We start from the raw sequence: 15,512 nt of genomic DNA on the forward strand, positions 1-15,512 counted from the left end.
CCTCTGCCCCTCCATGTGCTTGCTATCTCTCTCTCTCTCTCAAATAAATAAATAAATCTTAAAAAAAAAAAAAAAGAAAGGAGAACATTTTATTTACATTTGTTTGAAACTTCATTTTTCTTATAGGACCTGATTAACTCACCATAAACATGAAATTAACTTACTTTGCACAGTTCACTCTTTAAAATACCCCTGTCCTTTTCCTGCTTCATGTGATTTTCCTTGATCTCAAGACGTTTTCGTTTTACTCACCAAGAAAATAATTTAAAAAGTATTATTTTTGCTTAAGTCATTGTATCAGTCAACTTTTGCCAAGAAGACTGCTCTAACAAGTAACCTTAAAGTCTTAGTGGTTTGTAGCAACAAAGATTTAATTTTTGTCCACACAAGTCCAGGCTCCTGGAGGCTTGACTCTTTCCAGCGTTCAGTTCCACCTGGTGTCTATAGGAGCAACCCTTAGCAGAGACTCACATTTTTCTGGCAAGGGGAAAGAGCAGTCACCCAAACGTGATGACTCTTTTAAAGCTTTCTCTTAGACATGGTTCACCTTGCTGCCAGTCACGTTTCTTGGGTCAATACAAGTCACCTGGTCAAGCCTGATCCAGTACACACCTCCCACAGCCACCACTCTGAGACTCTAAGCTCCATCGCAACTTGGTACAGTCCTCTTCCTGGGATGGGAGTGAATAAAAAGGAATGTGATGTTCTGTTACAGTTAGGTCTTTTTATTTTTTTTAATTTTTTTTTTAAAGATTTTATTTATTTATTTGACAGAGACAGAGACAGCGAGAGCAGGAACACAAGCAGGGGGAGTGGGAGAGGGAGAAGCAGGCTTCCCGCCGAGCAGGGAGCCCGATGTGGGACTCGATTCCAGGACCCTGGGATCATGACCTGAGCCGAAGGCAGTCGCTTAACCAACTGAGACACCCAGGCGCCCCACAGTTAGGTCTTTTTAAAAGATTTTTTGTTTTATTGTTAGGTGAGTATTAATAGATATATTTTGTGAATTTCACTGTGGAAATGATTTTTTCCTGAAGTTTTTCAACTTTGTATGTTGAGCTCTGCAGAAATGATGTTGATGTACGGGTTGAGGCAGAATTAGGGTTTTTGTAAAGAAGAATTAAGTGAGAGGATATGAAATATGGAATTCTTCCTATTTCATTACATTTTCTCTTCTCCACCTTTGTCACTTGTCCCCTACTTCTATTGATAATCAAGTAGGAGTCCAAACTTTTTTTTTCATCCACACTGGTATAGTTTCAATTTGTAACCTCAGGAATTTTGTAGATGATTTCCTATTGTGTTGATTAGTCCTTAGTCATTTTGGCTGGGGAATCTGAATTCTCACTACTTACTACCTTTTCAATACAATGAATTGTGTCTTTGCCAATTTCACAATCATGGTTTTTTCTTACATCATGCACATGTGGACAACAGTCTGCCAACAAGTAAACAGAAACCAAGTTAAGTCACTGACAGGCACAGCTGAAATACCAAGTCACCCATGGCCTTTTCTAGAGTTATATTTATTTGCACACAGTGGGGATTATATTTCCTAACAAAACAAGAGACAGTTACTTTTCCTGTTTCGAAATAGCAGAACTGAACCTCAAATGCATGAGTTCATGAAATCTATCCTAGTGGGGCATGGTACTTGAGAAGGGACAGTGGGCAAATTGTCAAAGAAAGCTGAGGTTTTTGAGTGATGCTGGATGTCCAAAGGAGACAGGGAGTTTGAAAAGTAGATACATCTAGATATCCAGGAGTGAATGTTTTATGATAGTGATAGAATCGGAAAGAATTAGACTGGAAGGCATTGTGAGTTTCTTTGGTTCTAGCTATTTCCACAATACAGAAGCAGTCACATTGATAAAATCTTATCAAGTGGTGACTTACGTTATTCTGTGTAATTTCAGAGAAGCCCCCTTTCCCAGTCTTACAGGGTTGTGTACCAAGCTTTTTTTCACTGACATCCTCCTTAAGTGTCTCTTACTTCCATACCAACCTTCCTTTTCAATAGGGTGAAGTCTGAGGGGGGAGCAATGATCACATCATCCTGTAGGCATGCTTTTCTCTTTAGCTTCGTTAAAATAGCCCTTCGGAAAGATGTTATTTCACTTGTGATTGAATCTAGCTCTGGAAGGGATGAGATAATAAAGTCTATCTCCATCCTTTTACAGATGAAGTAAAAGAGTTCCAAAGATGATAAGAGACTTGCCCAAGGTGAGAGGGCCTGAGTGGGAAAGCCAAAGCCAGAAGAACAATCTTGAATCCTAATTAAGTGTTCTTACTTTGTATATATCATATAAGTGGTTATTTTAAGAGTCGATCTACATAACAGAATATAAGTTTTTCCTGTGCATGAGGTTAAGGCAACATAGTAAATAATAGGTGTCTGACCAAAGAAAGGAAATTATTTTGTGAGTCATTGAAAAGTAAGCAGAGGGACGCCTGGGTGGCTCAGTCGGTTAAGGGGCTGCCTTCGGCTCAGGTCATGATCCCAGTGTCCTGGGATCGAGTCCCACATTAGGCTTCTTGCTCAGTGGGTACCCTGCTTCTCCCTCTGCTTGTACGCGCTCTCTCTGGCAAATAAATAAATAATAAAATTTAAAAAAAAAAGTAAGCAGAAAAAAAAAATTATATGAGGACAAATCCCCTTTAGGCCATAAATGCATTGGGTTATTTGAGACTCCTTTAGGAAATATTTTATCCAGTAAAATTGAAATTGTAGCTGTATAGATTAAGTCTACTTCACTTCTGACTTCATTATGCCAGTTCTTCTCATGGTTCTAGTTCTAGACTGGCTCTGAGATTTACTAAGTGTGAGCTTTACAATTTATTTATGATCTCTGAGCCTCAACTTTCCCCTTTGTAAAATGTGCACTGGTTGGAGGAGTTCTTCTGGGAGATGGACCCTGATGCTGGTTCTAAAGCCCTAAAGTCTAAAGACTGCCTCCTCGTGTTCCTCTCTAGACCTGAGTTTTACTCTGGCATAGGGGCTGATTCCATCACCCCTGGACTCATTCCCGTGATGGAACTTCCCAACCAGTGTGCTAAGACACCCTAGTGAGCTAAGAGTGGTTACCAGTATGGGAAGAGATAATGACATTGATTATAGTATTTGTTTTTAAGACCATATACATGCAGATAGTCATTCAAACTTCATGACAGTTGATATAACACTATTTATATGGCTACCCTGCTATACTTTATGAATTCTGAAATGGATTTTGGTGCATTAGAATTTTGGTGGAGCACCTGCCTCAAGAGGACGCTCTGTAGCAACTCTACCACATGGCACTTTCCTGTTGAATCATCCCCTCCAGGTTACTACTTTTTTCTGGATTTGTTTATCTTCATTACCTAAGTTTGTTTCGAAAACCCTGACAATCAAGATATTCAGAGAAGCTCTTGTGTGTGTAAATTTGCCTCCAAATTTGAATTCCATATGTGATGTTACCAAAATGATGAATCTAATAAAATCTAAGCCACCATTATTTTTTTCAGTGTTATTCAGAGAGACAGATCAGCATTCTCCTGTACTTTACATATCTGAATGGGTTGTCTGTCTAAAGGAAGAGCTTTGCAAAGAGTTTATGACCTAAAATAATTCTTTTTTTCGATCAGGGATTATGAACGACTCTTACTTTGTGGATTTGTTGAAGAATAGTAATTAACTTTAAAAAATGGCTGCATTGGGGGTGCCTGGGTGGCTCAGTCAGTTAAGCATATGCCTTTGGCTCAGGTCATGATTCCAGGGTCCTGGGATCAAGCCCCATGTCGGACTCTCTGCTCAACGGGGAGCCTGCTTCTCCCTCTCCCTCTCCCTCTGCCCCCCCCCCTGCAGTTCGTGCTTGTTCTCTCTCACTCTTTCTCTGTATCTCAAAAAATAAAGAAAATCTTTAAAACATGGCTGAATTGGGTAATATTCTTGGGCACCTGAGTGAAGGACTACATGAAAATATATTTACATATACAAAGAAGATACAGATTCAAAGCAAAAATCTGAAGTTGATGTTTTATTTTGAACCTTAAGAAGAATTGTTATTAAATAGAGAAACATCTGTGAATGCTTGAGGGAAAACTGCAACATCCCAGACTCATCCTCGACCCTTCTACTCTCACACTGCATGTGCATTGTCAGGAAATAACATCTGCTTTCTCTTCAGATCATACTTAATACTTCTCAACATCTCCATTATTTCCCTGCCATAACCCTCCCAAGTCACCACTATCTGTGACCTGGTTTATTGTAATAGCCTACCACCAAAGGCAAATAAAGGAAAGTATCTGTAAACTTTTTACTAATAAGTGCTTTCCTTCTACAGACACAAGCAATTTAGTATTCTTTTTTACTATCCATTATTTGTAAAGTGTTGAGCAACTGTTATGAGTACAGTTTATGTTGTGGGCGACACATGGTAATTCTCATTTGCTGCCTTGAGGAAATTATCTTTGGGGAGACAAGATCAACACATACTAGAATTTCACTGATCATATGAATTAAATGACAAAAACCACAGAAATAAATTATAACTGCCCAATAAAGTTAAGGCATTTTATTTAGAGAAACCCCCTGGAACCTACATGCATTTAGTAGATTAGAGAAGGTTTCATGGAGAAGGATGAAAATGAGCTGTGCCTCAGATGATGCTGAGGAGTTGTAACAGGGAGGCCAGGTGGCATCTTTGCAATTATACTAAGGCAGGAATGAGGCCAGTGTTTTCTGAGAGGAAGTATACCAGTTGGACTGAAGAATAGGAGGCAGGTTCGTTTGAAGGATAGTTGAAGATGAGAGGACAAAGTGGGTTCAGATTATGGGAGTCTATTTGATAAGCCTTTGGAGCCATATTTGGGGATTTGACTGGTTCTATATGTTGAAAACCCTGAGCGGGGGCTGGAGATTGGGGGATGGACCCGTCAGTATTATTGGTAGGAAATCTTAAGTAGAGTTTAGAATGTGGTTTTGGAGAACATGATGGGTGTAGGTGCGGTGACCAACTGTCCTGGTTTGCCCAGGACTCTTTCAGTTTTAGCTGTGAAAGCCCTGGGTCCTGGGAAACCCCTCAGTTGAAAGCAAAGCAGATGGCTGGTCACGTTAGGAATAGTTCAGACAAGTGACTGAGATCGGAGGTCCAAACCAGAGTGACGCATTAGTATGTTAACAAGAGAACAGAGTGTGACAACCAGAAATCCAAAGCAATTCAGAGCTCTGGTAGGCAGTCAGTGAAATTGAATTATATTTTGTCCGAGAGCAATTTGACCAAATGAAATTCAGTCGAAAGCAGCATTGTCTTAGCAACTTTATGTGGCATTTGGGTTGAAATAAATTTTGAAAAAAAGGAATATTTTATCATTGTCTTAGCAACTTTATGTGGCATTTGGGTTGAAATAAATTTTGAAAAAAAGGAATATTTTATCCACTGGTTTTCAAGTTTTATATCATGATAATAACAACAACAACAACAATAATAATAATAGCAGTAGCTACCATTCGTGAATGCTTACCATATGCCAGTCACTTTACCAGATTTTACAGATATTCTCACTTTTTTTTTTTTTTTAAAGATTTTATTTATTTTTTTTGACACAGAGAGAGAGACAGCGAGAGAGGGAACACAAGCAGGGGGGAATGGAAGAGGGAGAAGCAGTCTTCCCGCAGAGTAGGGAGCCTGATGTGGGGCTGGATCCCAGGACCCCGGGATCATGACCTGAGCCAAAGGCAGACGCTTAACCGACTGAGACACCCAGGCGCCCCACAAATATATATTCTTTTTTTTTTTAAGATTTTATTTATTCATTTGACAGAGACACAGCTAGAGGGAACACAAGCAGGGGGAGAGGGAGAAGCAGGCTTCCCGCTGAGCAGGGAGCCCGATGCGGGGCTCGATCCCAGGACCCTGGGACCATGACCTGAGCCGAAGGCAGACGCTTAACGACTGAGCCACCCAGGCACCCCAAGATATTCTCACTTTTAATCCTTACCACCAGCCTGTGAGATAAGCACTGTTATTTTCTTCATCTTGCAAATGAAGAAACTGGTGGTTTGAGAGATTAAGCTGTTTGCACAGTTACACAGGCAATCACCCGCAGAAAGAGACTTTGAACCCTGGCCAGTCCAAAGCCTGTGCTGTTTAGTCACTATGCGGTACAACTTCCGGGTATCAAGAACCAGGTCTGTTTATTATTTATGTTTTATTTTACTACAAAATAACCCCCGTTAATTCTAGAAAAATTGTAAGGTATGAACTAGCAGAAGAAGACTCTGCAAAATACTTACAATTACCTCTACTTAGAAATAAGCTCTGTTAACATGCTTGTTGGTATCTTTTTTTTGTGGGGCACATTGGTATGCATATATATATACATATATATGACATATATTTTTTTTCCTATAAAAATTACATCTGGTAAATTTTAAAACTAATTGCTAGGCATTTAATTTATTTCAACTTCTTTTGCTGGGTATTTATGCTACTGCAGCTTTTTGATGCTACAAACACCTTGCAGTAGAAATAATTAGCTGAAAATGATATACAAATAAAGCAAAATGAAACAAGACAACAAATTCAGAATGATGGACAGTAATGTAAGAGATGGGTAACAGTTGTAAAACCATTCACTCTATGTTGTATCCTGATTACCAACACAATGAAAACCACTGGCTGAGGAATATTTGCTTTTGGCGCGCCTGGGTGGCTCAATTCGTAAAGTGTGGGACTCTTGGTTTCGGCTCATGTCATGATCTCAGGTTGTGAGATCAGCTCCTGCTCCCGTGGGGCCGTGAGCTCAGCGTGGAGTCTGCTTGAAGATCCCCCCTCCCCCACCCTCTGCTCCTCCCCCAACTTGTGCTACTGTGCGCTCTCTCTCTCCCTCCCTCTAAAATAAATAAATAAATCTTAAAAAAAAAAAAGGAATATTTGCTTTTGAACAGATCATGATGTTGAACAGCCTTCTTTCAGCCAAAGCATTTTTTTTTTAAAAGATTTTATTTATTTATTTGAGAGAGCAAGCATGAGCAGGGGGAGGAGCAGAGGAGGAGGGAAAGGGACAAGCAGACTCTATGCTGAGCGCAAAGCCTGACCTGGGGGCTCAATCCCAGACCCCCAGATTGTGACCTGAGTGGAAACCCAAGAGTCTGATGCTCAACTGTCTGAGCCACCCGGTGCCCCCAGCTCAAGCATTTTCAGGAAAATCACCAGGAGCCCATAACAGGAACCAAAAGCAGGACCCCAGACCCCAGGCAGAGTCCAGGAAGGTGCTAAATCCTAACATGTAAATATAAAGAGTGATTTTCTTATGGACGGAACTGTGTTCAGGGGAATAAGCCACAAAGCCGATGACCAGAAATGATGGCTATAATAAGTAAATTTCAGAATCAAAATATTAGAACAATCATCAAAGCTGGAACAGAAAGTCAGAGCCAGGCTAACGACAACAGGGAGTTGATGCTGAGTCCCAGGACTTTGGGTCAACACCCTTTAAATCCTTCTTGCCAAAGGTCACAGAATTGGGCCTGGGGGTGAGCCTACAGGTGAGGAATATTGCCCCAAGAGCTCAAGAGAGCTCCAGAGATTAGGAATCTCGCAGGTTCTGGCAATGGGAAGTTTTGAAGGAGAACAATATAATGAAGAGTTGTTACTGATTAAATTAGTGAAGTGTAGGGAAGAAAGCAATTTAAGAGGATACTTCTTAAAACTACTGTGGTAGCAAATGAAAGGAAGAGACTCTTGGTCTGGGTAGTGGTAGGAATTATATGTCGAAAGGTATCTATATATTTCTATTAAATAAATAGATTGGAGTAATACCTGTAATGACATTCCTCTTCGTACCATATATTGGCATACAGACAAAACATGTAGTTGGCCCTTGGTGGCTATGATGCTATTACTTTTATTAAATTGAGGTTTTAACTGGTATATTAATTTTTTTTATTATGGAGTCCCTAAATAGGCATGCTATGTCTTATGATTGCAGTTTAAGTTAATGTTATCATGCTTTAAAATTAAAAATTAGTATCTTTTCTTGGTGCTATGAAGGCCATCACAAAATTGATGATTAATATTCTGGAAAGACGTTTCAATTAAATTTCTTGGATATTGATCAGATAAGCGCTAAGATTTATGATTGTATTCTGAAATCTTCATTAGGTGAGTCCTTTGTTGTTTTGGGTAACTCTTGGCAAGTGGTTTCCAAACCCTGGAAAATACCACTTCTAAGTTAATTTAAAAAGAGACCGCTCCTTTGCTGAGTGTCTAAGTTGTGTTTTGTTTATTTTTGTTGCACAAAGAGTAACAATTGTGTAGAAGTTGACTGTGTTCTTAATTAGAAATAACTTGGTATAGTTTCTGGAGGTTTGAAATTCGAAAAACTTTCAAGGATGCTCTAAATATTATAGAAACATCCTTTAATTAACCGTAACTGATGGTTAGATTTGTTCAATGCTTTGAACTTTTGCATAAAGCAAAATATGATCATCACTTCTGTCTCTTGCATGGAATTTTCTAATGTATATTGTTTTAAAAATTACAAAGATTCTGTTCATTGTAAAAAACAAACCAAAAAACCCTAAAACAGTATTGAATATAGACTACTTTTCCTCCCAGCTCCAAACGATAACTGTATAACAGTTTGATGCATATTTTTCCAACTTTTCACAAGGGTTCTGCTTGTGTATACATATCTACACACACGCATAGATACGTTATATGTCCCTCTTCCTCCCCTCTCCCTTCTCCCACTCACCTTACCTATTCCCCCTCCTCCTCTGTCTCTTCCTCCTTAACAAGAGTGTGGTGATAATGCCAACGGAGAGAAGGCTTTGTTCTGTGTTCTCTCCCTTATTGAATTTCACTCTTTGGTGGAGCTTATTGTCCTTGTCCTTCCCTTCCCTTGCCTACCACCAAGGTTCAATAAATTCAGGCTATGCTTTGCTTCTTTTTATCCTCAGCAGCCAAACTAGGAGCCCTCCCAGAACAAATCCTCAACTATGTAAAAGACAGCAATTCTGGGTGTTTCTCCTGGGGACAGCGAGCTAAGCAGCCCCAGTTCTGGCCTCCCTGGTGATTGGCCGAAGGCCCAGAGGGGCTTTTTGTACCAGTTCATTCCAAGTGTGAAGTTTCTCTGGGGTTTCCTTGGGAAGTAGGTTCTTCTTTGTAACATTTTTCTTGTGTCTGTAATGGGTTGAAATTTCTTCTGCAGTAGTTATCTATCATTTCAACGCTGATTTCTAATCTTCCAGAATTTTCCAAAAAAAATTTTAATGTGTTGATAGCGGAACTTCCTTTCTTCTTTGTTCTTCTGTCATTTTAGTGGAATTTAGGTACACATGATGATTCAGTCAATTCTTTGAACCTCTCAGGTGCCTGGTCTTTTTTCTATTTTTGGTCCAGGTTTTTGGAAATTCTTTTAGGGTCCGTTTGCTATTCCTCTGACTTTTGTTATAACTTGAAAGCTTTTTTTTCTTCCAGTTTTGGATTTGATATTAATTGTAATTAGGTCACTGATAGCACACTGTTCTCTGGGTCCAGAAATGACACCATTACTTAACAAATTTCTTTTTATTGCATTTACGGGCCTCCACAAGGTCTTACTGCATTAGGCAAATTAACAATGTGAAATTCACTTTTAGAAATATAAATAACTAGCCTTTCATTTGATATAGATAAAGGTCACTATCTGTAATATATATATTTGTATTTTATTTGCCAGGTGACTGAATATTGTCAGTTTCCTTTTTCAGTATCTAGATCAGTGGGAGCTATAAAAAAACAAACAAATCAATAGTAACTTTTAATGGGCACATGGGACTTAATGTATCTTAAAATGATTTCTTCATTACTATTAGAAACAAATGAATGGTTCAACATTTTTTAAATCATTGAGATATATTTGTCATACAACAGCATATTTTTTAATTTTGTCTCAGGAAGGAGAAAACATTTTCTATTTGGCAATTGAAGATATAGAAACAGATACAGAGCTGCTGATTGGCTACCTGGACAGTGACATGGAGGCCGATGAGGAAGAACAGCAAATTATGACAATGGTCCAAGAAGGGGGAGTTAAAAATTCTAAAGGACAATCAACAGCTGGCAGAAAAGGTATTGCCTCTAACTGGTGATCTGAGAGAAGGGAAGTTGTAGGAGAAATACAGTTTGAACTGCGGGTGAATTATAGTTGCATTATCATAGGGGGTTGTCAAAATAGTTGTGGTCAAAACGACTGTCAGAGGCTATCCAGCTGTAAGCCCACCTTTCTTCCAGCAGGAGGAGAATGCTGGGTGTGGGTGGTAGATGTACCCTGTAGGACTGCCAAGGTCAGCGCCAGCTCCTGGCTCCTGGCTCGCGCTGCTATCCCTGGTACGGTGGGGTGGCGAGCGATGAGGAATTTTATACTCCAGCCCTGGATCTGCCACCTAGTCAGTCTTGGAACCGAGCAAGTCACTAACTCTTGGAAACGTTACGTTCTCATCTGCACAAGGGGAAGGGCGAGTGCAGAGGTGTCCAGAGGGCGCTGCTGGATGCTGGGCCTCCCTCTTGTTAGAGATCCTTGGAGAATCTGGAGCTTCTGGAAATCTCTTTCTGTTCTGATTGTAGAGGCCTGCAGGACTGTTAGGTTGTTTCAGTTGGGTAGCCCAAAACAGTGTGTTGGCTGTAGGTCTGACCTGCTTAGAGCAGTCCTGCAATCCGGAGATGTCGCTTGTTTGCCATCTGCTGGGGAATAATCGATTATTAGTGGAACTTGTTTCTGTTATGTTGTGTTTTACTCCTGATGGGGTTTGAAAGAAATATGAATGATGTTATAAGTATTCCCATTTTGTAATAGGCTGAAATTTACTATAGGGTAGTTTTTCATTTTGTTTATTAGCAGAGCCATTTCAGAAGTGACACTAGCTTCTTTAGTCACGATAGTAGTAAAGTCTCTCATAGGGATTTCCTATTCTAACTGTACGTTACTGGCTGAGAAAGTATAAGCATTCCGAGCATTGCCAGCTTATGGTTCTGTTTCTTTATTTTAGTTGGATTATTTAAGGGGAAAATGAGGACAGGCTTTCTGTTCTATCTTTCAGATATGCATTTTGCTGTTTTGCATTTCAGACTTTGGGTGATGGGGATTATTTCTGTATTATTCTGTATTTTCTTTTTGAGGGGTATTTATTTATTTATGTGAATTACAGTATTACTGACTGCATTCCCTATGATGTACTTTTTGTATTTATTTTTTTATTTTTTTAATGTCACCACCCCACTCCCCCCAGGCATGTTATTATTGTGTCCACTATTTTAGCTTAAAAATGAGTCTCCTGCTTATCTATTATCACCCTGATTTTTCTTTAGTTAACAAATATCAAATTCACTTCGATCAGATTTACTTTTGTAAAAATAATCAACAGAAACTTAAATAGATTTTTAAAACATATGTACCAGGTACTTACATTATTAACATTATTGCTATTTTTACTTTAGAAATCCGTTTTTATTTAATAAAACCAACCCCCCAATAAAAACCCAAAACACTGAATAACAAACCCACAACACAAAAGAAACAAATAATCCACTCAAATGTCAAACAATGGGGAGTTTAGTTAAATAAATATGGACCCTTATTTTTTTTAATAGAGAAAATGTTAAATGGAAAAAAAAAGCAACAAATGAAATTGCATAAAAAGTACGATCATAAATGTAGTTATTCTTAGACTGTGCATAAAATGTGAATGGACAAAAGACAAATCAGACTTGAGAATATATTATTAAGTGGTTGTCTCTTCCTTATGGGATTATTGGTCATTTTTATTTTCTTCATATTTTCTAAATTTTCTAAATTTCATCTTATTTAATAATCAGAAAAAATCTGTAATGTAGGTAGCGTACTTTGAGAAATTTGGGTGGAGCTGTGACCATCCATAGGGACTGACAAGCCAGAGATGCAATGGAGCCTCACTGCACCTGCCGTAATGAGTGCTGTTTTTTTGACCTTGGTCTTTTTCACATATATGTGAGATTCCCCTTGGTGATTCCACATAGTTTGCCTTGGTTGGATTTTTTTCTCTTTGTGCACTCCGTGAACTCAAGATGACCCATTTCAGGGAAAACTTTTGCTTTCTCATTCAACGTTTGTAATAACTCTTTGATGTGAAAAGTGAACATTATAGGATAAATTAAAAATTGGTTTTGATTTTGTATTAATTTGCTGAAACAAGAGAAAGGAATTAAAAGAAAATGTATTTCTCTCTAGTAACACTTCCTATTATTTTTCGTGGACAACATTATTAATACTCATAGAGATAATAAGCGTTTACTCTTCTGATACTATTAAACAGAATTAATTTTTATTTTAAAATGAAGATAAAACTGAGTTCTTGGCTCTTAATTTTTGTTTTCTAAATCTGTTTCCTTGTAAATGTGCAGATTGCCTTGGCCGTAAAGAGGACTATGCTTGTCCCCAGTGTGACTCGAGTTTTACCAGTGAGGAAATTCTTGCTGAGCATCTTCAGACATTGCACCAAAAACCTACGGAGGAGAAAGAATTTAAGTGCAAGAACTGTGGGAAGAAATTCCCAGTTAAACAGGCTTTGCAAAGACAGTGCGTACAGCAAAGTATATCTAAAATTATAAGCTAACATTTTTTTAACTATTCCATTTGATTTGTTTTACAGTTTTTAACTTGTGCATGTGTGCATGTGTGTGTGTGTGTGTGCATGTGTGTGTGTGACAGAGATAGGATGGGAGGAAGATAGTAAACATTCTATGTTGTCATTGTCATTAACTTATCTTTTCTTAGTATAATATGTTGATTTTGAAACATTCTGATTATTTACCTTCAACAAATGAGCATTGTTTATGCTAATAAGTCTGTCCATTTAATTACTTGCCATTAAATATCAAGCTCATTGGTTTACTAAGCTGAAATTCAGTTATGCATAATTTAGTTAGTGCTCTGAGGTCACAGATCAAGTTTCAGTTGTCTACATTTGATATTCCCTCTGAAATCAGTAAAAGAAAAGTTTAAGAAATGGAGAGAGTTGAGAGTATAAAGAAAACAGGGACATTTTAGAAAAGAAGCACTGTTTATTTCATAACAATTTAGAAGGAACAATTTAATGATGAATAGGTATAGGATATGACATTAAGATGAATTAAATGATCCCACACATTGCTCTACACCCTTTATTATTTGACTTTATATTAACAAGCATATAAAGTTATCTTTTTACTTAAATGTTTTACACTCATTATTAAAAGTGAGAAGATAGATACATATATTTTTATTTTAAGAATGTCACCTTGTATATGAGCAAGAAATCTTTAAGAAACTTAATATTTCATTTTTTACTCATTAAAGTAAAATTCTGAAACGTGCTATATTTTATATTAAGACATTTTTCATATATATGAATCCACTTCGCTTACAAAATTTGAGATGAAAAATTTCTGCTCAAAACTTAAACTTAAAAAAAAACTTTTATAATAGCAAGAGAGTAAACATTTAGAAATTCTGTTTTAGGCTTTTGAAAAAAAAGCAAGGGCTGTATACTTTTTAGTGAATAGACTTTAAAACTGCAGTCTAGTCAGCTTTTATTGAATCTACGCCAAAGATACTTTTGCTGAGCTGGGTCTTACAGTTAAATTAGGTACTACTAAAAATTTTAAAGGGCAAAAGACAGAATGAAAACAGAGATCACAAACATGATTTTATTTAAAGTAGAGAGATTTTCTTAAGTTTTTGTCTTATGCTTCCAGTTTTTATTTCTTTTTTTTTCTATTTCCCCTCAGTGTTCTTCAGTGCACGGCGAAAAGCAGTCTGAAGGTTTCTTCACGAAGTTTTCAGTGCTCTGTTTGCAGTTCTTCCTTCAGTTCAGCATCGAGGTTGTGTTTCTGAGTTCTCAGATGGCTGTTATCTAATTGTGGGTCATTTTTAGCATGCGTGCTTTCCACGCTTTGTAGTGACTTAGTATCACAAGGCTGCTGTGGGAATTTAAGTACTTTCCTTTTTCCTGCCCAGGTAATGCATGAAATGACCCAGAAACTCGGCTAGAGAGCTTGCATTGCAAAAGCTTGCCACGATGTAAGAATTATTTAGGTATGGCTTCACCATCTCTTCTCCCTTTTCCCCTTGCCTGGTTGTCTTGCAGTTTTGAGCAGCACCAGGAGACCTGCCGGGGAGATGCCAGGTTTGTGTGCAAGGCCGACAGCTGTGGGAAGAGGCTGAAGAGCAGGGATGCCCTCAGAAGACACCAGGAAAACGTCCATGCTGGTGAGAAGTCCCTGCAGGGTCGTTTCTAAAGGGGCCTCCTCTCCCTGGGCTGCAGTGATCTGTTTTTAATTCTTGCTCTCGAGGAGAGAGCTTGCTTTTCCATTGGACTCATACAGATGTGGAGCTCTGGCAGTGGACTTTTTTCTTTCACCGAACACTATTTCTTTTGCAAGTTGATTCAGCAGTGTTTGTCGTTTTTCCTATGTCTAAAGTAATCTTAGCTGGAAACCTAAGCTAGAACCTCCTGGAGCTTGGTAGGCAGGTGTATTAAGAATTAGTATTTTTAAATAACAATTTAAAGGTGAAATACAAAATTTCTCTTTACGGAGATATATTTTAAAACTGTTACATGATGCTCTTGTGCCTTAATATTTTTACAGTAAAATTCCATTTTTTAAATTTATATTTCTTCTATATTGGAGAAAATTACTTACTGCATTTTGACATGGGAATTGAATGTATTTGGATTAATAGAGCAGATACTATTTGAATGCCTTCTAATGGCCAGCTAAACAGTAAAACAAATACAACATTTGACTGTCACTTAGATCGTATCTGTTTAGCACATGGTAAATGTATTTTGGCTTAGGGATTGAATCTCTTGCACTGAGTTGAACAGATGGCTGTATTGTCAGAGTTAACTTTTCACTTCCTCAGTGTCTTTTCCTTAAAGGAGGCCGATGTTCGTGGAACTCCTCACAGCCGCCTGTATCTATACTTTTCTCATGTGTTTACATTTGCCCTTGGCTTCTGGGAAATGTGTGGAAAGATGTCTTTCTGGGTATTGGGAAAGTGGATTTCTCTTCTCCTGTCTTGTTTATTCTCACATGCATGAGCACAGGATAATCACTACTCAGCTGCCATATCCTCTCTTTGTTCATTGTCCAAAAAGTATCTCCTTTAATGTTAAGATTATATAGAAGCGATATGAGTGTGACTACTGGCTCCCACTTGGCATCTCTGGGCCTCAGATTAAGTTTGAGCTCTAAATGAAAGCTCTAGGTGGTAGAAAGTATGGCCTTAGAAAATACAGCTTTAGGATGATATCAACAGGACTTTACAGTATTCTAACTTCTTTTTTTCCTTTTGAAGAATATATGGCTGATTTAGGGAAGATGGCATTTTTCTGAATTCATTATACTGGGCCTTCCCTATGCTTACAAAAGGCAAGCATAACTTTTTGATAGACCTGTCTTCGTAGTTTTTTTTTTTTAAGCTGTTATGTTTAAAATGCTGTTCTTAATTTTCTCCATCTT

The 15,512-nt window shown here is 38.1% G+C and overlaps 1 protein-coding gene across 1 annotated transcript in view; it reads left to right on the forward strand.

Moving 5' to 3' along the window:
* Nucleotides 1-15,512, forward strand: part of PRDM5 (PR/SET domain 5) — a 191,851-nt gene that overhangs the window by 72,936 nt on the left and 103,403 nt on the right. The window contains 4 exon segments of the mRNA XM_081812941.1: nucleotides 9,929-10,103; nucleotides 12,411-12,585; nucleotides 13,776-13,868; nucleotides 14,135-14,256. Coding sequence (XP_081669067.1) covers nucleotides 9,929-10,103; nucleotides 12,411-12,585; nucleotides 13,776-13,868; nucleotides 14,135-14,256 — 565 coding nt within the window.

Source organism: Leptonychotes weddellii, chromosome 2 (genome assembly GCF_054177405.1).
Source record: "Leptonychotes weddellii isolate Sample4059 chromosome 2, ASM5417740v2, whole genome shotgun sequence".
In the NCBI taxonomy this organism is placed as follows: domain Eukaryota; kingdom Metazoa; phylum Chordata; class Mammalia; order Carnivora; family Phocidae; genus Leptonychotes; species Leptonychotes weddellii.